Source organism: Balaenoptera acutorostrata, chromosome 3, assembly GCF_949987535.1.
Source record: "Balaenoptera acutorostrata chromosome 3, mBalAcu1.1, whole genome shotgun sequence".
Taxonomy (NCBI): Eukaryota; Metazoa; Chordata; class Mammalia; order Artiodactyla; family Balaenopteridae; genus Balaenoptera; species Balaenoptera acutorostrata.
The window spans coordinates 116,590,208-116,613,865 of record NC_080066.1 but is presented as its reverse complement, the minus strand read 5'-3'; the positions used below and the strand labels follow the sequence as shown (position 1 = coordinate 116,613,865).

At 49.5% G+C, this 23,658-nt stretch overlaps 1 protein-coding gene, 1 long non-coding RNA gene and 3 other non-coding genes across 7 annotated transcripts in view; 3 read left to right on the top strand and 2 right to left on the bottom strand.

The window, feature by feature from the left end:
* Positions 1-7,420, bottom strand: part of LOC102999819 (uncharacterized) — a 37,999-nt gene extending 30,579 nt beyond the window's left edge. Inside the window, exon 1 of the long non-coding RNA XR_009007356.1 lies at positions 7,309-7,420. This is a non-coding gene — a long non-coding RNA (uncharacterized LOC102999819). The remainder of the gene's footprint in view (positions 1-7,308) is intronic.
* The window catches only part of EAPP (E2F associated phosphoprotein), a 57,160-nt gene that overhangs the window by 17,223 nt on the left and 16,279 nt on the right, over positions 1-23,658 (top strand). The window contains exons 1-4 of one of the 3 annotated variants that reach the window (XM_057542006.1): positions 13,080-13,230; positions 13,950-14,036; positions 19,711-19,932; positions 23,290-23,471. In XM_057542006.1, coding sequence (XP_057397989.1) covers positions 19,859-19,932; positions 23,290-23,471 — 256 coding nt within the window. In that variant the 5' untranslated portion in view covers positions 13,080-13,230; positions 13,950-14,036; positions 19,711-19,858. Of the gene's footprint in view, positions 1-13,079; positions 13,231-13,949; positions 14,037-19,710; positions 19,933-23,289; positions 23,472-23,658 lie in introns of those variants that run through there. The other 2 variants (XM_057542007.1, XM_057542005.1) reach the window with 2 other exon arrangements.
* On the top strand, positions 2,139-2,228 carry TRNAY-GUA (transfer RNA tyrosine (anticodon GUA)). The gene is given in 2 exon segments: positions 2,139-2,175; positions 2,193-2,228. It is a non-coding gene; the product is annotated as a tRNA-Tyr (tRNA).
* LOC114237747 (U1 spliceosomal RNA) lies at positions 7,101-7,264 on the bottom strand. The gene has a single exon (XR_003623260.2). It is a non-coding gene; the product is annotated as a U1 spliceosomal RNA (small nuclear RNA).
* LOC130707774 (U1 spliceosomal RNA) lies at positions 13,275-13,438 on the top strand. The gene has a single exon (XR_009007804.1). It is a non-coding gene; the product is annotated as a U1 spliceosomal RNA (small nuclear RNA).

Here is a 23,658-nt window from a genome sequence, read left to right as displayed (position 1 = left end):
CAGGAGACAGTATTGAAAGTGGTGAGAACAGATTTGATTCAGTAAGTACTGACAAGAGGGGAAAGCGCTGACTGAGCTCCATTCAGAATTGGGCGAGGGGATCTGGGCGTTTTAAAGGAAGAATGAGAGGGAGGGGGCTCAGTAGAGTCAGAAGCGAAAAACTACAAAGGGTTGGTCAAAGGTATAGACGCAGGTCTTTTGTGTTTGTCAGCGGGCAGTTACTGAAGTTAGGATGGCTCAAGGCACAGAAAGTGGGAGACAGAGGCCCTATCCTTCCCGATTACACTTCAAAGGAATGGCTCCCAGTTCTTGAGAGAGACACCTTGGGGTTGTAAGAGAACCATATTCACAACTGTAGGTCCTTTTCAATGAATGCTCTAAGGAGGGGAGGTCAGGCGCCTGTGTCAGGTGTTGAACTTTCTCAGGCAGGCTTTTGCTTTTTTGTGTTTTTTAATATTTATTTATTTAGGCTGCGCCGGGTCTTAGCTGCGGCACGCGTGATCTTCTTTTAGGTGCAGCATGTGGACTTCTTAGTTGAGGCACACGGACTCCTAGTTGTGTGCGGCATGCGTGTGGGATCTAGTTCCCCGACCAGGGATCGAAGCCCGGCCCCCTGCATTGGACCACCAGGGAAGTCCCTCAGGCAGGCATTTTAATGGGGGATGGAGGTCAAGCCCAGGGAGAGAAGCTTATGCTTCTGGAGGCCAATCTAGAGTCTGGTCAAGTCTCTTAGTGCAGGAAATGGTTTGGATGGGTTGTTACCTGCGGAGAGTTCTGCAGTTCTCCAGTGAAGAAATTCTCTGTTTTGTGATCACGCGAGATAACGCTGCACCTTCCCCCAGGGCAAACCCTGGCTCCTGGCCCCTTCTTTTATACCCTGATCTCCTCTTTGATGACATCGGGCATTTGTCCACTCAACAACTGTTTACGGCATACCCTGTGCTAGACACTGTTCAGGAATTTGGGAACAAAAAGGCCTCTTGCTGCTCATATTTTGGTTAGAGACGGGGGTGTGGGGCGTGGGAGAAAATCGACAACAGACACAGTAGGTAAGTTAATTAGTAGGTTAGGTGTTAAGAGCTATGAAAAAAGAAAAAAAAATTGAGGAAGGAAAGGGCATGGGGAGTTGTTGTAAGGGGGCAGGCTGCTGTGTCACGTTTAAGTGGTCGTAAGAGGCTCCCTTGAGACGGTGCCCATGTGAGCAGACTGGAAGGAGGTGAGGGAGTCGGTCATGGGGCTGTCTGGGGGAAGAGCATCCCTAAGCAGAAGATCAGCTAGAGCAAGGGTCCAGGTAGGACTGTGTTTGGAGAATAGCAAGGAGGCCCTGTGTACAGGACAAAGTTTAAGAGTTGTACCAAAATTAAGTCCGAGAAGTGACTGGGTGGGGTTAAGAACCGAGGGTCTTGTAGACCTTTGTAAGGATTTAAGTCTGAGTGAAGCAGAAGGTTTCGAGAAGAGGAGTGGCTTGATCTAAGCACCCACCCCCATCCCGCCCCCCACCCCGCGAAAAGGAAAGAAAATCACTGTGGCTGTAAAGGTGGCAGGGCGAAAGCAGGGAGATCAACAGGAGACTTGCGTAACCCAGGCAAGACGATGTCGGCTTTGAAGGGTGGCAGAATGTGCCACACCAAAAAAATGCCATTTTGGCCAAAGGATTATTTTGAACTAAAGGCGCTTCTAAAGCACCGGGTGGCTAGGCGGTTGGCAGCCGGCTCCCCGGTGCCCCTCCCTGTGGGTTCCCCTCTCGTCTGCCAGGCCTCCCCCTCCCCACGGGCGCATCCACTTCGCCAACGCCCCTCCCCTCGCCCTCTTCCCCGCGTTCTGGCCGCGGACCGCCGTGGTCCCCACCTGTAGAAAGGGGAGGGGCGTGGGGAGGGGAAAGGAGGCCACAGGTGAGCGCGGGGGCCCAGGCATCTTGAAAGTCGCCGCCCCGATGCCGGCCACCACCAAGGCCCGGCCGCAGCCACGCCGCAAGATTGCCCCGTCCTCCCGCCCGCACCGGGCGGCGTGGCGGCGCGTGCACCGCTCTCTTCAAAGGGGCTTCCAACCAGCCCTGGGCCTGTCCCACCTCGGGCGTCCCAGTGCCGTGCTCCGGCATTTCCAGTAAAAGTTAAGGGCCCGGGCCTGGCGGCGCGCACCCTTCGATAGCTCAGCTGGTAGAGCGGAGGACTGTAGACTCGACACGTGTGGACATCCTTAGGTCGCTGGTTCGATTCCGGCTCGAAGGAGATGCCCGTCGCTTTTGCACCCTCGTGAAGGGAACCGCCCCCCCCCGGGGCCAAGCCCCGCCCAAGGCCCTGAGGCAGCGCAGCATCCTCTCTCCCTCTCTCCCCCGCCAGAGGCGGGAAAGCCTTTGGGGGACGCCCGCACAGCCACGGGGGGGGGGGGGGGCCGTGGCCAGGCAACACGCCTGCGCCTTCCTCCCGCCCGCAGGCCACACGCCCGCCCGCAGCCCGGTTGCTCCCGCCTTAGCGCGCAGCCCCGCCGGCCCCAGCGCGGCCCGCGCCCTCTCCACTTTTATTCACCCACCGCCCCCGCTCTGCTCGACGCGCGCACATCCCTGCCGAACAGGGGGGCACGCAGGAGCTGCCCACCAAAAGCCCTGGAGGCCGACAAGCGCACAGACCATCACACGGTCAGGGACAACCACGGCACCCTTCCTGAAAACCCCCTCTCACTCCCGGGCTCAGTCCCCAGCTCTGCCCCCCAAAGGAAGGTCACTGTCTCTGTCTCTCCCAGTCACAGTCTTTCAGTCTCCCAGCCTCTCTCTCTCTCCTTCCCTGTCTTTCCCATGGTCTCTACAGGTACGGACCTGGGGACACAGAGAACCTTCCCAACCGTCTTAATCTATTTGTGGGGCAGAACTGCCACCCCGAGATCTTCCAAGCCACATTCTGCCACCCTCCAAGACACTGCCAATTGTGTACCTGCGCGGAAGCTGACACCGGCAGGAGCAAAACGCAGCAGGGCTCTCAGTGGGCCTTGACAGTGCCGATGAGAACCTTCCAGGTGTCCTGTCAGTCTGAGGACAGGGCGGGGGAGGGGGGGTGGTGTGGCCCCCTGGAAACCTCAGCTTTCATATGCCTTCGCACCTATTCTGGTAGCCGCTGGAGGGGTTGAGTTCCCGCCGAAAGAGCAAAGATTGCTCACACTGTACAAGGGTGGGAAAACGCCCGCACCCATTCTTCTGCTACATCTGATGGATATAGATAGATGATAGATGATAGATAGATAGATAGATAGGTAGATAGAAAGGGGGTGGGGCGGGAGAAAGAGAGAGAAAGGAAGATTGCCAGCAAAAGCACAGACAGAGCTCAGAGAGCCCTGAGAGCCAGGGGCAATGGGGGCTGATGGCAGGGAGCAGAAGGGTGGAGGGTGGGGTGGTGGGCGGGTGGGGAGCTGCCATCATGGAGGGGCGCACAACTTCACCTCCTTGCACAAACCACTGGCCTGTGGCTTCTGACCAGCTGGCTACCTTTAGCCTTGGGTCCTTAAGGCCGAATTGGCGGGGCCAAGAGGAAGCTGCCGAGGCCCAAGCAGAGAGCACCCAGGAGGAAATGGGCCGGGCTTTCAGCAAGAAGGAGCAGCTTCACCTTGGGGACAGAGCCTGGTTGGGGTGGGATGTGTGGGTGCCGAGAAGAACGCCGCGGGTGGTCCTTGCCCCTCCCTTCCTGTGGGAAGGAAACGCCGGAGACTCACCGAGAGGAGTCACAGCAGAACCCCGATGGGAGCGTGGCTCTCTGAAACCTCGGGGGCCCAGCGCTGCCTTCCCCTGACCCCTGAGCCCACAAGCCCTTTGTCGGTTCTGGTTCTGCCTCTCAAGCCGGAGACTGCGTTTCCCCACACGTCTTCCTCTCCTGGCAAGCTCCTGTGGTTGCCCCCCCGCTGCGGTCTCAGCCCTCCTCGCGGTCCCACTGCTAACTAAGAGGGGCTGACCTGGAGTCTGTGGAGTCTCCATGGGTCTGGGAGGCCGTGCCACTGCAGGCTGACAGGTGACCTTCAGCAAGAGTCTATTGCTCTGCAGCTGCAGAAAGACCTCAGCCTCACATGTCACCACCTGCAGAGACCAGCGGGTGAGGACCAACGAGAGAACCTCAGGCCTTCGTTGGATATACCCCCGACGGGATGTGGAGGTGTGGAACCCTTGGGAACCTGGCTTTGGGGGAGTGGGCGGGGTGCGTGGGTTTTGGTGACCGGCGCAGGGGAGTGTGAGTCTCAGCACGGCCAACTCTTCTTGTCTGGGTGTCACAGAGAGTAGCAGGGGACCTCTGAGGCACTGCCCCTCACCCTCCAAGGGGCAGAGGTGCCTGCTGCCCGGTCAGGGAGCGGCGACACACTCAGCTGAGGGAAGGCCACTTTGGTGTGGCTTGCCGTGCCTCTGTGGGACTTTTGCTGGGTGGGTTAGTGGTCTTGGGTGGTGGGCACACACCAGGTGGGATCCGAAACGTTTGTAAGGAGTCCAACCTGGACACCTGTGCCCTCTGCCCCTCCCTCTGGACTCCAGTGCCTCTCCAGGAAGTCCACAGAACCTAGACCTCTTTCAGGAAGCAGCCGCCTCTGCCAAAGGAATCGGGGTAGGTGGGCGAAGGAGGGGAGCCAAGGCTGGATATCCACGGGCCTTGTGGAGCCCTGGATGTGCTCTCTCCTGAGAAGCCTGATGGTCCTTCTCCATCGCTCCCCAGTAAGCCTCACTGCGACAGAAAGTCATGGTGGGCAGGAGGGCGGAGGGCCATATCAGCCCCCAGGGGAGGCGAGGCTCTTAGGTGGGGAAAATACAAGCCTGGAACATGCAACTGTGCCCAAAAGTGAAGGAATGTACAGTGACTGATTCGGTGGCATGTCAAGCACACAAGAACCAATTCGAAAGGGTTCCCACTGCCAAATCAAGGTAATGATAATAACGGAATATAATCCATTGAGTAAAATAGGTACAGGGCCTAACAGCAATGACACACCAGATTCTGGTCTCTAAGTATCATTCTCCAACAAAAGGAACCAGGGCCAATAAAAGGAACCAGGGTGGGCTTCCCTGGTGGCGCAGTGGTTAAGAATGCGCCTGCCAATGCTAGGGGACACAGGTTCGAGCCCTGGCCCGGGCAGATCCCACATGCCGCGGAGCAACTAAGCCCGTGCGCCACAACTACTGAAGCCCGCGCGCCGTGCTCCGCAATAAGAGAAGCCGCTGCAGTGAGAAGCCCGCGCACCGCAACGAAGATCCAACGCAGCCAAAAGTAAAAAATAAAATAAATTTATTAAAAAAAAAAAAAAAAAAGAACCAGGGTTCCTCGGAGACCCACTTAACCACTCCTTTGGGTTTTCATCTACACACATGCAAAAATCTGCATGTTTTCCTCCTGTTTAAATTTTTTTTTTTTTTTTTTAATTAATCGCTGTGCACGAGCTTTCTCTAGTTGCGGCGAGCGGGGGCTAGTCTTCGTTGCGGTGTGCGGGCTTCTCATTGCGGTGGCTTCTCTTGTTGCAGAGCACGGGCTCTAGGCGCGCGGGCTCAGCTGTTGTGGCTCGTGGGCTCTAGAGCTCAGGCTCAGTAGTTGCGACGCACGGGCTCAGTTGCTCCGCGGCATGTGGGAATTCTCCTGTATCAGGGATCGAACCCGTGTCCCCTGCGTTGGCAGGCGGATTCTTAACCACTGCACCCCTCGGGAAGTCCCCCGCTCCTGTTTTATATCCTTTTAATACTCAGGCCCTGCCAGAGACCCTCAAAGGGTAAAAAGTAAAGTTTTGCCTCCCCTACAGCTTGAAGCAGCAGAAGCAGTAGATCAAGAGAAGGGGCAGGTATGTGAGAAAAATAAGGTGCTTACACTTGACTTGCATTTTTCTGCTATCTGTAAAAATGATCACATTCTCCTCAAGTGATAAGGAGCTGAAAGAGGCTAGGTTGGAGGCTGATGGCGTGGCCTGGTGCGTCCCCTCCCAGGGCTCAGGGACTGTGTTCCGGTTTTGGGTTTTGGCCGTAGTAGCTCTCACCCTGGGACTCAGGCAAATGGTGTTCAGACATATTGCTGATGAAGCGGAACGGGGAGTGTTCTGTGATTTCTCTGTAGGAAGGACACAGTATTATTCATCTTACCTGGACTCAGAACTACAACCTGCTGGGGAACAGTGTCCGTTTTATTTTTAAGCCTGAGATGAATGTTATAAATACACATTATATGTACGCATGTGTGTGTTTGCGTATGTATATATACATATATCTCTCTCTCTGGGGTGTTTTGGCTAAGCTCATCGGCTTGGGGAATCTCAGTTCCCTGACCAGGAATTGAACCCAGGGCCGTGGCAGTGAACGCACAGGGGTCGTAACCGCCTGTCGGACAGGCAGGGAATTCTGTCCGTAGTTGTTGTTGTTGTTGTTGTTTTAATTTCACTTACTAAAAACTGGGTGATTTACGATATGGTGCTAGTCCCAGATGAAGAGGTGCGGATTCTTTTTTCATTCTGCGTTATTACTTGAGGGCGCAGAATAAAGTTCAACGTTCTATTCAGTCAACTTCTCTTACTTCCTACATAGCGTTCCATATTCACCCACCTCCTACTCCTAATTTACCTTTCTCCAGAGCTTTGTTTTCTGTGGGCCGACTGCTACTTTTAAGTTAACTTCCCTTACTTTCGAGAGATTTTACACATAACCGGTTTATATAACGTTTGTTTTCATCTGATTTTGTTAGTGTGATACGCTGGTTTCCGCTCATGTTGCTGCAAACGTCAGTAGTTTTGGAGACTCTGCATCCTTCACAGGCGTAGACCTTTCTCTTTCCGCTGCCAGAGACTGGACATGTTGCTGGTAAACAGCAAAACGAACCACAGAAACGTTGAGTGACTCGGGAAACTTAAACAACGGTTCAGAGGCTAACAGAACACGGGTCGTTGCAAGTTCATTGCAGGTGACACACCGCTATGAGTTCCGAAACCCACTACAGAAAACTTTCAGGAACACAGCACTACACACAAGAGCATTTTCGAAGCCGCACCGTAAAGGAAAACTCGTTGGCACGGATTAACCATCGAGATACACCCCACGCCCATATCAGACTTCAGATAATGACTCCAAAGGCTCTGTTCTCTTTGTCCACCAAGTCGAACATCAGGGGAGAGCGCGAACGCAGTCCCCCACTACCACAAATTATGCAGTCGAGTTTCCCACATTTGGGGAAATCGCAGGGGTCAGCACATCCGGAGTGCAATGGATAAGCCTCGCCCTGGGAAAACCACCCTCGTGATCATGGTATCTCCCCTGCCAGGTAAGTATGAGTCTCCCGCCCACCCTCGCACCACACCCTCGCGATCGCCCACCTCTTCACGCACGCTCACTTCCCTCACGCCCTCTCCGCGCCCTCCGCCCCTGCATGCCCCGCGCTCCGGCATCGCGCACCCTGGGAACAGCCTCGCGAGTCCTCGGCTGTCCACACGCAGGACGCGGAAGCCCAGCCGGAGTGGGACCAGCAGCTTCTGCGCGCCTCTCTATCTGCATACGCCACGCCCCTCTCCGGAAGTCCCGTCCCTCTAGTCTTCCCCCAAGCCGGCTGAGGACAGCAGGGAGAACGCAGGAGGCATCTGCTCAGAGTCTTCGACTTAAAATGAACATTAGGTTCTTGTTTAAAGTTAGATTGAGGGGTTTCACTTTTCGCACCGTCTATGTCTAACCTTTTCCCCATTGGGAAATCGCTCTGTTTGGGGGCAGTTAGCCCTCAGGCGGCTTTCTAGTCTGTTACTTTCTCTTTGGCTTGTGTGGCCTCGAGGAGCTTAGGGCAGGTTTCCTTGACCTCCAGGTTTCTCTAGATACGACGCATTGACGATGTTAAGCGAAAAAAATAAAGTGCACGCATGTATGTAGTATGCTACCCTTTGTCTATGAAAAATGTGGAAAAAAGAAAATTATACACCGTCTGTCAAAAAGAAACCCAGGAGTGTTAAACCAGAACTGATGAAATTACCTATATGGGTGAGTGCAAGGAGAGAGTGACAGTTTTCTGAGCGTACCTTTCTATGTAATTATTTGGGGAACGCTGTTAACATTTTGGATATGTTTTTGAAACCCAGGGGGAGGGACTTCCCTCGTGGTCCAACGGCTAAGACTCCGCACTTCCAACGCCGGGGGCCGGGGTTCGGTCCCTGGTCACGGAACTAAACCCTGCATGCGTGCCGCAACTAAGGGTTCACATGCCACAACTAAAGATCCCACAGGCCACAACTGAAGATACCGCGTGCCGCAACTAAGACCCGGCACAGCCAAAATAAAGGAAGGAAGGAGGAGGGAAAGAAAGAAAAACTGCTGCTTACAAAAAAATACAGGGGGAGGACTTCCCTGGTGGCGCGATGGTTAAGAATCCTCCTGCCAATGCAGGAGGACACGGGTTCGAGCCCCAGGTCCGGGAAGATCCCACATGCCGCGCGGAGCAACTAAGCCCGTGCGCCGCAACTTCTGAGCCTGCGCTCTAGAGGCCGCGAGCCACAACTACTGAAGCCCGCTCGCTCAGAGCCAGGGCTCCGCAACAAGAGAAGCCACTGCAATGAGAAGCTCGCTCACCGCAACGAGAGAAACAGTAGCCCCCGCTGGCCGCAACGAGAGAAAGCCCACGCGCAGCGACGAAGACCCAGCGCAGCCAAAGATAAATAACATTTTTTAAAAAATACAGGGGGAAAAGACCCTAAAATTGGATATAAGTACAAATGAACCTAACTGTATCTCAGATGACTAGTGTAAGCACACTGGAGTAGAAATAAATAACCAACCGAAATGACTTTTGAACACAGTACATTGACCATAACCGTTTTCGACTCTAGAGACAAGAACTGCAAATACTGAAGTGTCCCCTAGTAGGTTGGTATTTCATAGCTATGTGGTTGTAACAGTTGTGTACCAATGCTGTTGTATTGTAGGATTGAGCTAATGAGTAAATGGAGGCTGGGAGTCAAGGTTCTCACTGTTGAAGAAAGGAGATGCAAATACAGAATGGCGGAGGGCAAGGAGGAACCATGTGGTGTTAAGCTGAAAATTGGAATTGAAGATATCAGTACAGGCCCATTATTATTTTTTTAAATTAATTTATTTATTTTTGGCTGCATTGGGTCTTCGTTGCTGCGCGCCGGCTTTCTCTAGCTGCGGCGAGAGCGGGGGCTACTCTTCATTGAGGTGAGCGGGCTTCTCATCGCGGTGGCTTCTCTTGTTGCGGAGCACTGGCTCTAAGCGCGCGGGCTTCAGTAGTTGTGGCACGCAGACTTCAGTAGTTGTGGCATGCAGGCTTTAGTAGTTGTGGCACGCGGGCCCAGTAGTTGTGGCTCGTGGGCTCAGTAGTTGTGGCTCACGGGCTCTAGAGCGCCGGCTCAGTAGGTGTGGCTCACGAGCTTAGTCGCTGCGCGGCATGTGGGATCTTCCCGGATCAGGGCTCGAGGCCGTGTCCCCTGCATTGGCAGGCGGATTCTTGACCACTGTGCCACCAGGGAAGTACCTGGGCCCCCTTTTTTTTTTTTCTTTTTTTTTAACATCTTTATTGGAGTATAGTTGCTTTACAGTGGTGTGTTAGTTTCCGCTGTATAACAAAGTGAATCAGCTATACATATACGTATATCTCCATATCTCCTCCCTCTTGCGTCTCCCTCCCACCCTCCCTCCCTATCCCACCCCTCTAGGTGGACACAAAGCACCGAGCTGATCTCCCTGTGCTATGCGGCTGCTTCCCACTAGCTATCTATTTTACATTTGGTAGTGTATATATGTCCATGCCACTCTCTCACTTCGTCCCAGCTTACCCTCCCCCTCCCCGTGTCCTCAAGTCCAGTGTCTACGTCTGCGTCTTTATTCCTGGGCCCATTATTTTTAATAGATATAGATATGTGTAGGGAAACCCACTGTCCTGATCCTGCTTTCTAAATGTCATTCTCCACTAAAAAGAACCAGGGCTCTTTGGAGAAACAGATGATTTCCAGGAGTCAGGGAAGGTACAAGATGAGCCTGGAATATCTTGTGCCAGAAAATGCTCCAAAAATTATATGGACATGTCAGAAGGACACAGTAGCCAACCTGAAGGGTCTTTCATAGGCCCAGTATGAGAACAACCAAACATCAAAATAAATGAAAACAGTCATGGATTATAGACAACTAAACACAGCCATGAGTTCACGTTGATTACATAGGGAAGGAAGGAAACTTCTTCCTTACAACAGAATGCCAACTCAGAAATGTGGAATGAAGGACAGAATTAGAAAATCAACATTTGGCAACCATAATGCAAGTCAACAGTGGATACTAAAAACTATTGGGTTAAGGTTTTGTAACGGATATTTACATATCCTCAATTACCTCCACACAAATTACTTAATAATTACGAGGGGCAAACCTGGTGAACACCCCCAGTGGCAGAGGGTTACAATACTGGCCCCGGTACCATGTTCTTCTGCAGCACCCTCCCATGTTGACTCTGGGCTTGGCTATGTGACTTGCTTTGGCTAATGGAACATTAGTAAATGCGATGGAAGCAGAAGACTGAAAAACAGTTGCTCGTTGGGAGTCGCTCTCACCTGCTGTCCTGAGACCACCATGAGAAGAAGCCTGACTTAGCCTATTGGAGGATGAAATTACGGGAGTGAAGATGAATCATGTCAACTGAGGGCCCTCAGACTGACCCGCCCCACTGTCCCACGAGCTGACTGCAGCTGCACGAGTGGTCCTACATCAGAGCTGCAGAACTGCCCGGCTCAGCCCAGCTGCAGTTGCTGACCCAAAGAATGGTGAGCAAATAACATGGTCACTATTTTAAATCACTAAGTTTTAGGGTAGTTTGTTACACAGCAGTGGATAACTGATACACCACCTTCACCAAGTAATCAATGTTAACACCACCAACAACTGAACAAACTGACTTCACGTGCCTGCAGTGTGATGCCCAGAGGAGGACACTGGATTAATTTGATAGGGCTGTCATAATAAAGTACCACAATCTGGGTGGTTTAAAACAACAGAAATTTATTCTCTCACAGTTCTGGAAGCTACAAGTCCAAACTCAAGGTGTCAGCAGGGCCATGCTCCCTCCGAGATTCTGGGTAGAATCTTTCCTTGCTTCTTCCTTGCTTCTAGTGGTGACAGTCAATCCTTAGCTTGCAGCTACATCACTCCAATCTGTGCTTTGTCCTCACGTGGCGTTATCCCTACGTGTCTCTGTCCTTACATGGCATTTTCCTCTTATAAGGACAATATTCATATTGGATTAGGGCCCACTGTACTGACCTCACCTTAACTTGATTGTATGTGCAAAGATTCTACTTCCAAATAAGGTCGCATTCATAGGTATCAGGGGTTAGGATTTCAACATATATATATATATTTTTGGAGGGACATAGGTCAACATGTAAACAGATACAGTACCATTTATGTCATCTACGTGTCAAAAATGCACACTTGAATGTGAATACAGGACAACCTAAAAACCAAGGATATTCTACAAAATAACTGGCCTGTAATTTTCAAAAATGCCGGCATAATGAAATAAAACGAGGGGCCTGGGGATTATTTCAGATTAAAATGGGTTAAAGAGACAGGATACAGAATGCAACATGTGATTTTGAATTTTCCTTTGCTATAAAGGACATTCCTGAGACAATTGATAGAAATGGAATAATGTTTATAGAGTAAATAATAATAGTGCATCCATGTTAATTTCTTGATTTTTATAATTATCCTGGGGTTAGATAAGAAAATGCTCTATTTTTAGGAAATACACACTAAGAAAGGAAACTTCCTGAGACAACCAGTAATCAGAAAAGGGTGCTTAGGACTTCCCTGGCGGTCCAGTGGTGTGGTTAAGCCTCCCCGCTTCCACTGCCGCTGGGCGTGGGTTCCATCCCTGGTTGGGGAGCTAAGATCCCGCATGCCCCACGGCGCAGCCAAAAAAAAGAAAAAGAAAAAAGGGTGCTACAATACGTTTCCTCTGATCTTTTCGCAGTTAGGACCTCAGGAAACCTTCCCTGACCCTATAGTCTCCAGTCCTGTGTCTAGCCTCGCTTTGCTCCGTAGCACCGACCACAATAGTATAACGCAGCACAAGGTCCACGGGAAGTCGACACACAATAGTTGAATCGTTTTGTTCCCGTCTGGGGAGGATCCACTTGATCTCGAGAAAGAATCTTCACGTATGGAAGAGGAAAAGACAAATCCGGGCGGCTGAAAGAGGCCGCCTAGTCCCTCAGGACGAAAACGCGACATTTCCGTGCATTCGATTTTCGGAGACCATTCAACACCCCTTCCCGGCCCACACATCTACCCCTTGCAGGAACACTTTGCCCTGATAGTCTCTGTTCGTTTTTCTCTGCTGTTGCAAGATTCGATTCTACATAATCTGAACGAAAGATCATGGATGAGGACTAAAACAATTTCCTGTTAAACTGATGACGTTTCATGTTTCATGTTATTTAACATTTGATTGACGTTCTGTTCCGTGTCATTTTCACTGAAAGGAAGGTGAGACCACACCCGAGCTCCGACCTGCTCCTGAACTGCAGGGCGCCGGGCGCCGCGAGCTCCTGTCTTCCCGGGTCCCCCCTCCAGGTCCCGACTCGTCGCCGCTCGCCCACGCCCTCCCTCCGGAGATACCGGCGCATCTCGGTCGGGAATTAGTAGGTCCGTTATCTCCCGCGGGAAAGAACGGGACGCCGAAAAGGTCCCGGCAGGGGCGTGGCGTATGTAGATGAGGAGGCGCACAGAGGCTGCTGGTCCCACTCCGCTTGGGTCATATCTAGAGAAACCTGGAGATCAAGGAAACCTGCCCTAAACTCCTCGAGGCCGCACAAGCCAAAGAGAAAGTAACAGACTAGAAAGCCGCCTGAGGGCTAACTGCCCCCAAACAGAGCGATTTCCCAATGGGGAAAAGGTTAGACATAGACGGTGCGAAAAGTGAAACCCCTCAATCTGACTTTAAACAAGAACCTAATGTTCATTTTAAGTCGAAGACTCTTGAGCAGATCCCTTCTGCGTTCTCGCTACTGTCCTCAGTCGGCTTGGGGAAAGACTAGAGGGGCGGGACTTCCGGAGAGGGGCGTGGCGTATGCAGATAGAGAGGCGCGCAGAAGCTGCTGGTCCCACTCCGGCTGGGCTTCCGCGTCCTGCGTGTGGACAGCCGAGGACTCGCGAGGCTGTTCCCGGGGTGCGCGATGCCGGAGCGCGGGGCATGCAGGGGCGGAGGGCGCGGAGAGGGCGTGAGGGAAGTAAGCGTGCGTGAAGAGGTGGGCGATCGCGAGGGTGTGGTGCGAGGGTGGGCGGGAGACTCATACTTACCTGGCAGGGGAGATACCATGATCACGAAGGTGGTTTTCCCAGGGCGAGGCTTATCCATTGCACTCCGGATGTGCTGACCCCTGCGATTTCCCCAAATGTGGGAAACTCGACTGCATAATTTGTGGTAGTGGGGGACTGCGTTCGCGCTTTCCCCTGGTGTTTGTGTCGGTTGAATAACAGACCTGTTTCTGCCGTTCACTGAGCAATGACTATCATACAGCACTGCGATATTGGCTTCCGGTCTTTACTCTAAGATTCACGGGTGGTTGCAAGTGCTGTAACATTTTGCTATCGTTTATTTTCCACCGAAGTTGTCTACTGCGCTGGTGTGGAGAGACTGCAGTGTTCTCAGCTGTGCAATGAACCGCAGTTCAACGGTGGTTTGTCTGTGTAGAATATTGTTTTCCTAACTGCTGGGCGTTCTCCATTATTGGGCTTGGTGGGGGGGTGTTCGTTAACAGTCTGAGCGTCGTATGGTAGTGCAGAAGTGAGCCCGTACAGAGCACAGAATAAACGGTAGTACATTCTGCCGTTTGCCGTAGTGTGAGCGAAAGCAGCTTATTATATATACCAAGAAAATTAAACGTGTGTAAAATGTCGGTTACGCCACCTCTTGAGAAATCCGGCAAGTGATATATGTATGTTCTGCTTACTTTCTGTAAAACAGACCCCCACCGCCCTCGGAAACAGAGTTACGGAGAACTAAGTTGGGAGTATGGGACTTACGAGAGACAGAATACTACATGTAAAATAGGTAAGTAACCAAGGTTTACAGTGTAGAACGTTATATTCGATATGTTAAAGTAACGGCCGACGGAGAACCATCAGAAGCTGTATACCGGAACCTGTTATTACAATGTTAAGAATGACTTAGTTTAATGAATAGAAGAAAAGAAACCACGGTCTTCCCTGAGAGCCCAGTAGTGACGACTGTTTACTTCCACTGCCATAGACCTGGCTTCAGTCTCCGGTTGGGAAAATAGGATGCCGATAGCGAAACATACGTGTCTATATACGCATACGTGTAAAACTTACTGATGTCAGGCTTAAAAACAAAACAAACGTTCTCAGCAGCGTTTCGCTTTGAGTCCAGGTACGATTAATCATAACCAGAGCCAGGCTTATCCATTGCACTGCGCATGTTGACCATTGTGATTTCCCCAAGTGTAGGAAACGCAAGTGCATAATTCACGGTAGTGGGGGACTGCGTTTGTGCTCTCCTGTTTTTTGTAGGTTTATTTTTTTTGATTTATTTTTTTTAAACCTTCGTCATCATGCTGTGTATTATGTCCTCATGAGTTACTTAGGACTGGGATTTGTACCTTTTGACATGCCCTACCACAAATTTTATCAACCTCCCACAGTATCCACCCTTGGCAGCCCCAATTTGCTCTATGTATCTAATCTATAAAACTGAGTTTATAGATATATATATATTATTTTTCGCTGCGTTCGGTCTTCTTTGTTGCGCGCGAGCCTGCTCTAGCTGTGGTGAGCAGGGGGCTTCTCATTGCAGTGGTTTCTCTTGTTGCGGAGCATGGGCTCTAGCCACGTGGGCTCAGCAGTTGCGGCTCGCGTGCTCTAGAGCGCAGGCTCAGTAGTTGCGGTGCACGGGCTTAGTTGCTCCGTGGCATGAGGAATCTTCCCCGACCAGGTCTCGAACCCGGGCTCCGCTTTTTCTATGTCATCGGGAATGTCCGAGCCGAGGGTTGGTGAGCTGATACTGATACTCTTCTATCCAGAAGCAGCGAAACACAGAATTTCACTTTTTATTTTTTATAAATTTATTTTTTTTTATTTTTGGTTGCGTCGGGTCTTCGTTGCTGCACGCGGGCTTTCTCTAGTTGCGGCGAGCGGGGGCTTCTCACTGCGGTGGCTTCTCTTGTTGGGCAGCACCGGCTCCGTAGTTGTGGCACTCGGGCTTAGTTGCTCCGCAGCAGGTGCGATCTTCCCGGTCCAGGGCTCGAACCCGTGTCCCCTGCATTGGCAGGCGGATTCTTAACCACTGCGCCACCAGGGAAGACCCTCACTTCTTATTTTTACAGTATTGAACAGCTCTGCGCCTCTCGGCAGTTTTCCTCTTAAACACCCCCCCTCCCCACCGGAAGAAAAACATCATTTTGACCTCAACTTACATAGTTTCACTACGGAACATTAAGAATATTGTATACACTTTCTCACCCAGTTGCAGCCTCACTGACCTGCAGGTAGGCTTGACACACTTTCTTTTTTCTCACAGATTTCCTCTCCTGCCGTCCTCCACTCTCACCGCATAAACTCCTAATCCCTCAGTCCCTTGCTTCCCACCGCAACCAGCGTTGACTCCACAGGCCATTCCCACAGCCTGGGTTGCTCCTCTTCCTCCGTCCCAGAGCATAAAGCATCATCCGAGGGCAACCCCAGACTGTCCACTGCTGGCTTGTCTCTCCCACTAGGCGTCTTCCCGTCGCACCTTTGCGGCCCTCAGGCAGGAGAGGGTTAAGAAGTTTTATGAATGCCACAACTCACCAGGGCTGGCTATTTTTATCAGGGACTAGCAGTGAGCTGTGGAATCAACCTCTCAATTGTTCTGGACGTACGAAGTAAAGCCCTCCCGTATGACCTCGACGGAGTTAGCATACATTCTTTCCCTGATCTGTACGTTTTGTTAGTGAGAAGACCCCTGGACAGTCATCAACTCACTAATACACGTATTTAGTAAGCACCCCTCCCCCTCCCCACACTCATGTGCAACACACAATTGCTGCTTCCTGTCTCCGCCCACCCCGTCAGTAAACCAAAGGGCCAAGGGATGTACTTTCCACTGTACTTCCTTCCCAGAAAAAGGCCACCTCGGTAGAAACACATTCGCTGACGGATGTGTGAAAAACTGTGTAGCTTTTTGCTCTGAACTTGCTATTTTTTAGCATTTACACAGCATCTTCACATTTCTAAAGCACTGTACCAACATTTATTAATCCTCACAACACCCCTGTGAGGTAGGTCAATATGTCTTTCACGGTAGAGAAAAAGGCAGAGAGGTCGAGTGAACCTTGTCATTTCCATTGAGAAATCACTATGTTTGGGGGTAATTAGCCCTCAGGCGGGTTCCTAGTTTGTTACTTTCTCTTGAGCTTGTGTGGCCTCGAGGAGCCTAGGGCAGGTTTCCTTGACCTCCTGGTTTCTCTAGATGTGCGCCATGTCCTCTGTGGTGGATGTGGGACCTTCTAATTCCCAGCGGAGACACGTCGCCGTTGGTGGTCCGGGGGGCGTGGGTGCGCGGCGAAGAGTCGGGACCCGGAGGGGCGATGGGGACGGCTGGAGTTCGGGGCGCCTGGCGTCAGGGATTTGAGGGTGTGAGTCGGGGCTCGGGTCTGGTCTCACCTTCTGGTTTTGGTTTCGCAGCCCGACCGAACTCATCCCCACTGGCATGGTTATTATGAGGACCTTTCCCTCCTCCCCACCCCCATTAAGCATTTACGTAGTAAGATTTCCCCAGTCAACTTAAAAGCGATCGTTTTGTTCGTGGCGTCCTCTTGAGTTAGCGTCTCATCAACTACTTCAACACATGAACTGCTTCAAAACACACAACAACTAAACCTGGTGAAACCTAAAGGAAAAAAAGTCAAAATTTTAACATTGAAGTAAACAGGGCAAAGTATTACTACAAACTTCTTCCACTTCGTAAATTGTGCAGTGCTGGAGTTAAGTATATAATACCGGCAAACACAAAAGTTTTTTATTTTATTTTGGCCGTGCCGCGTGGCTTATGGTATCTCAGTTCCCCGACCAGGGACTGAACCCTGGGTCAGGCAGTGAAAGCCTGACTCCGCTAGGCCACCAGGGAACTCCCCCACAAAGTATTTTAAAACACTTGAAACATTTAAAACACTTAAAATTTGTAAAAAATAGACGATTATGTTTAATAGTCAATTCACGAGTTCTGAAATAGTCCGTTTAATCCATTGAACTCTCATTTTGTTTTTAGACGGTGAGACAAACACACTTTTGTTTATTTTTTTGGGCCGTGCCAGGCATCTTGCAGGATCTTAGCTCTCCGACCAGAGATTGAACGTGGGCCCCCTGAAGTGGAAGCGCGGAGTCCTGAAAACCGGACCACCAGGGAATTCCAAACACAATTTTTAAGACTGTAAACTGAGACCTTTTATATCCCAGCTACTCTGCCCATTGAGAGGTGTATCTACCCCTCTCCTGGAATCTGGACTTAGTGACTAGGCTGACCAACAGAACAAGGTCAAAGTAATGTTCGGGGGATTCTGAGGTTAGGTCAGCAGAAGGCTTGCAGCTTCCTTCTGGGCCTCTGAGAACCCTGTGTGGGAGACTTGAGCTGTGAGTGAGAAGGCTGACAACTCTGGGGCTGCCATGTTGTGAGGAAGCTGCTGGTTTACAAACTGACTCCCCTCCCTCACTAAGGAGAGAGTAAAGAAAGAGGCAGGCCACTCTAAGTTGGTAGAGGGCAGGTTTAAGAGGCAAGGGAACTTACTAGGATTGTCTTGGGCGCTGAAAGAGTAGAAGATCTCCATCCCTGGCAGCCAATTCTTTTTTTTTTTTTTAAAGGTCTCTTTTTAAAAAAATTTTATTTTGGTTGTGCTGGGTCTTAGTTGCAGTAGGTGGGCTCCTTATTTACAGCTCGCTGGCTCCTTAGTTGTGGCATGCATGTGGGATCTAGTTCCCTGACCATGGATCGAACATGGGCCCCCTGCATTGGGAGTGCAGAGTCTTATCCACTGTGCCACCAGGGAAGTCCCCCAGCCAATTCTTAAAAGTTTATACAGAAGCCTTAACTGGGTTGTCAGGTATACTGTCCAGATGGTCTCAACAACACCCTACTCCCTCAAGGCTTCATCATTTGGACAGCTCCCACTGTCCGAACAGGGGAGGAACAGGAGGGGAACAGGAGGCAGAGTGTACCTTGCAAGGATAGGGGAGCAGATGAGGAACCTTGATTGCCTGAGTCCAGCTCAAAGATCAGCGAGTGGTCACAGCCCACCAATCATCTCCTTCAACAGAAGCCCAAGGCTTTGTGGAGAACGATGCATGGAAAAGAGACATGCTCAGGTTTTAGTCCAACCCGAGATCCTAGATATTGGGGATCAGAGTAATGCCTTTCAAAATTGCAGATTTGGATAAAAATAGATGAGTGTTTTTGTTTTAAAGCTCTTAAGTTTTGGGGTGATGTTTTTGTGCAGCAATAGAGAAATGGAAGAGGGAGACAGAAGTAAGCAAACAAATAAGTAACATGGAGTTGAAGGGGGAAAAGTGGATTTAGGGATAGAAAAGATGGGATGGAGAGAAGAGGGTGGGGTTGAGGGCTTACAGTTTTTGACAAGGGGCTCAGGGAAAGCCTCTCTGTTTCAGTTTGCTACATACTCCTGCTTTTCTTTGCTTGCTCGTCATTAGCATATGTAACCCCCAAACAGCCACCAAAAATGGCAGGCTCAGCCCCTGAGTTTACTTGTTCTGTTACCAGTTGTAGGATTACAGCCCACTCCTTAGAATCTCTAATTCTTTTTTTTTTTTTTTTTTAATAAATTCGTTTATTTATTTGTTTATATTTTTGGCTGCATTGGGTCTTTGTTGCTGCGGGGGCTTTCTCTAGTGGCGAGCAGGAGCTACTCTTCATTGCAGTGCGTGGGCTTCTCGTTGCGGTGTCTTATCTTGTTGCTGAGCACGGGCCCTAGGCGCACGGGCTTCAGTAATTGCGACATGTAGGCTCAGTAGTTGTGGCTCGCGGGCTCTAGAGCTCAAGCTCAGTAGCTGTGGTCCACAGGCTTAGTTCTCCGCGGCATGTGGGATCCTCCCGGACCAGGGCTCTAACCCGTGTCCCCTGCATTGGCAGGCGGATTCTTAACCTCTGCACCACCAGGGAAGTCCCAGAGTCTCTAATTCTGAATTTTAAGTTTATGGGAGTAAATAAGTAGTGACTCAACTTTTGTGGATCAGAATGAATATGGATGTAAGGGCACATCCTTGAGGAGGGCCACAATTCTCAGAAAAGGAAAAATGGGTTCCCCAACAGGTGCCTCCTTCACATCACTGTGACTCATGGGAGAGTATTGTACCTCGCAAAAGAGTTGGGTTGGAGCAATAGTTGAAAACCAGGGAAGGGAGTTCCCTGGCGGTCCAGTGGTTAGGACTCCGTGCTTTCACTGCTATGGGCCTGGGTTCAATCCCTGGTCAGGGAACTAAGATTCCACAAGCCAAAGGGCACGGCCAAAACAACATATATATATATATATATATATATATATATATATATATATATATATATATATATATATATGCATACATGTATATACATAAAACTTACTTCTCTCCCCGCCACCTCCCCCTCCTCTTCCCCTCCCGCCCGCCCCCGCCCCCTCCACGCCCCTCCCCCTCTCCCTCCCCGCCCCTTCTCCCGGCTCCTCCCCCGCTTCCTCCCCCAGCCCCTCGCTTGGAAGATCTGCGCAGGCGCGCAGTGAGGGCGCGGACGTGCGGGCGGAAGTTGTGCTGGAGCGCTTTAGGAAAGGGACCTGCGGAGAAAGCAGGTACTCTGCTGACGCCTGTGGACGGTATCGGAGGGGGCAGGCCGCCATGAACCGCCTCCAAGATGACTATGACCCCTACGCAGTTGAAGAGCCTAGTGACGAGGAGCCGGCTTTGAGCAGGTAGGCCCCTACCCAACCCCGGTCCCCGAGGCTTCGGGCCGAGGCCAGGCCTCAGCCTCCCCCTCTCGCTGCGCTTGCCGGACCCGTACGGATCCTCTGTCCAGCGGTTCGGGCCCCTGTCGCGCTCCGCTGTCGCCTGTGGGACGCCGAGGGGGTCTGGTGAGGTCGTGTAGCCACGGGGGAGGCGGGACCGACACTGGCGCGGGGAAGGGGCACAATCTGGAATTACGCTTAAGATTCAAAAGCCGTGAAATCGAATCCTGCTTCTGCAGCTACTAGCACTGTGACCGAAGGCAAGTCCTTTATCGTCGGTTTCTCATCTATAAAAAGGAAGTATAATAAGTATATCACGAGTATGTTGTGAGGCACATGGGACTTACTGTGAAGTGACCATCATGAAGACTAAACTGCAATAAACAGAAATAAAGGGGTATTTAACTTTTTTTTTTGAGCACCTATTGTATGCTTGCTGTGGGCTACAGAGGTCAGTCATAAGATTTTTGTCTTTGACAGGTATAACGGTAAAGTAGGGGACATAAGATATATATATCTCGGAAGATATATGTCTCGGAAGTAAACTTGTATCTCAGAAGACCACTGTAGAAGAAGATGACCTGGGATAGTCACAGATGAAGTTCTATGGGAATTTCCAGAAGGGACAGATTAATCCTGTCTGGAGGAAAATTGCAGTTATGTTGACAAGAGATTTCCAGGAAAATTTAGCCATTTTTTTAAGCTGTCAGCAGATCCTGTTCATAAACTTTAAAACATTCTGTCCAACTAAGCTTTCAGTGAAACTGCCCTTCTTTCAGTCACAATGTTTCCTTATATTATCCTGAGGCGGGGTTACAGGCATGGGAGATCACACTGCTGTGAAGATTTCTGTTGTGGGGAGTGAGGATGGATTCCAAGATTCCCTTATGAGGAGTTTCAATTAATGGGTCCAGTTTGTGAAAGTAGGCCTCAATTAGTAATTCAGTTTGATTGGATTCAGTGTTTCCTGAACTTGAGCTATTCTGCCATTACCATCCCCGTATTCACCCCTCTTATTATTTATTTAATCTTTTTCTTTAAGTTAATTTACATTTTTATAGTTAAATGTCTTATTTTTTGCCTCACGGTTTACAGGATCTTAGTTCCCCGACCAGGGATCGAACCTGGGCCCCCAGCAGTGGAAGCACAGAGTCCTAACTACTGGACCACCAGGGAATTCCCATGTAGTTAAATGTCTTTAAAGAGGCTTTATATTCCTGTGACAGTTGCCACTGGTAAGGTAACTGTAAAAATAAATACTTTGAAAACAAAACAGTATTATTAGGCAGTATTGCCTGCTCAAGGCTGTGAATCGAATGCTCATTTTAAAAAGGGAGATTGTTTAGAGAGGTGTTTAAGAGGTGTCTCTCAGGATTTGATTTTACCATACCTAGAAGCGAATCTTTTTAGCGTATTACTGTTTCATGGAAGCTGGCAGAACACATGAGTCTTCTGAGTTGGAGACACCTGACAGCAGAGCATCCAGTATGAGCATCATGTTTGTGTTGGTTGCTCTTACTTCCCAACTCCTGTAGGGGTTACATGGAGAGGCCCAGATGGGTGGTACACATTGATTGGGTTGGTACCATGGCTGAGGACCACTTGAGCTTGGAGAATCCACCTCTTTTACAGCAGGCAGTAAATATGCCACTAGAAGCCAGTAACCCCTCCTCCCACCTCCCAGTTGTGATAATCAAAAATATCTCTAGCTATGCCACATGTTCCCTGTGGGGGGCAAAATTGCCCCTCAGTTGAAGAGTACTGGGGTAGTTCAAGGGTAATAGAGGTAAGGCTGAAAAGATAGGTTGAAACCAGATTGTGGAAGGTTCTTTTGAATGCTGTACTTAAAGTGTTGGTCATGGATGATTTTCTTTTGGATTTGGGTAGTGATGTGATGAGAGTTCTTTAGGAATAACATTCTGGCAGCAGGGTTAAGGGTGGAATGAAGCAGAAGAGTTTTGAGACCTGGAGATCCTTAGGCCATGGTGGTACAGGCAGAGTTACGAGGACCTGAGTGAATATAGTGGTAATGGAGAAAGGGAGCATGCTGGTCAGGATGAGGAATGTCAGATGGGGAATTTTCTTGGGAGTAGAATCTGGATAAGGCCTCTATCATTAGCAAAATTGATTGGTGTGAATTGTATTTTTCTTATTTACCTTCTGCTTGAGGCTCACAAGCATTGTTGTAGAAGAGAAAAATAGAGAAGCAAAACCCAGGAATAGTCTGTAACCGTTCATCAGATCATGAATAATTGAACGTTATGTGTGTACTATTGATTATAGTAGAAAAGTCTTAGGCATTTCATCTTGGTAACATTTCATTCCTTCTGATATCTTGTTTAATTCTGTCATACTGCTGTTGATGGGGAAACCCAGGCACAAAAGGCCAAGGAAATTGGCAGAAATTGCTCAGGAGAATTTGGAATATAATTTAGCCCTCTCTCTCTTTTTAGTTCTCTGTAGCACTATGCCTTTTAAACTGTAATATTTACTTACTGTCTGTTACATTTTGTGTGGATGTATTAGCTATCTATTTGTTACATATATTAAGTTTATTTAAGTATCCAGAGTTTAAAACAAACTCCCAGTTCTGTGAGGTAAATTTTTCATTGCTGATGGAATTATGAATTGGTGCAGTACTCTTGGAAAGTAGTGTGATAATTCTAGAAGTCAGAAAGATGTTTGCATCTAATTTTAGACATTTAACCTAAGGAAATTAACAGAAACAAAATTATATATACAGAGATATTCATTGTAATGTTTAATAGTGAAGAGAAATAACTGTACAGCATCTGCAGGAGGAAATGTTATACAGACATTAAAAAATATATTTGGAAATATGCAGAAATGGTTGAACTATTAAGTGAGAAGAGCTGTATGTAATGATAGCTGAATCAAATGCAACCTTATAAAACTTAAATTTTTTTGGGCAGTGAGATGATAGGCATTTGAAGTTATTGTAATTCTTTATTTATTTATTTATTTATTTATTTATTTATTTATTTATTTATTTTTGGCTGTGTTGGGTCTTCATTTCTGTGCGAGGGCTTTCTCTAGTTGCAGCAAGCGGGGGCCACTCTTCATCACGGTGCATGGGCCTTTCACTGTCGCGGCCTCTCTTGTTGCGGAGCACAGGCTCCAGACGCGCAGGCTCAGTAGTTGTGGCTCACGGGCCCAGTTGCTCCGCGGCATGTGGGATCTTCCCAGACTAGGGCTCGAACCCGTGTCCCCTGCATTGGCAGGCAGATTCTCAACCACTGCGCCACCAGGGAAGCCCTGTAATTCTTTAATATTTATATTCTTTATGATTTAAATGTGTTCTAGTTCTGAAGATGAGGTGGATGTGCTTTTACATGGAACTCCCGACCAAAAACGAAAACTTATCAGAGAATGTCTTACTGGAGAAAGTGAATCCTCTAGTGAAGATGAATTTGAAAAAGAAATGGAAGCTGAATTAAATTCCACCATAAAAACAATGGAGGACAAGTTATCCTCTCTAGAAACAGGTAAACTTTTAGTTAGATATTCATATAGATATTTTTCTAAGTTCCATAATGGCAGGGACCCTTATTTGTGCTCTGTTATGCCCCCAGCACTTTCAGTAGGTGCTCAGTAAATACTTATTGAATGAATGAATAAATGTGCTTGGCAACCTGAGTGTAGTTTTCTTTCGTTGCTAGTGAAGAATTTTCT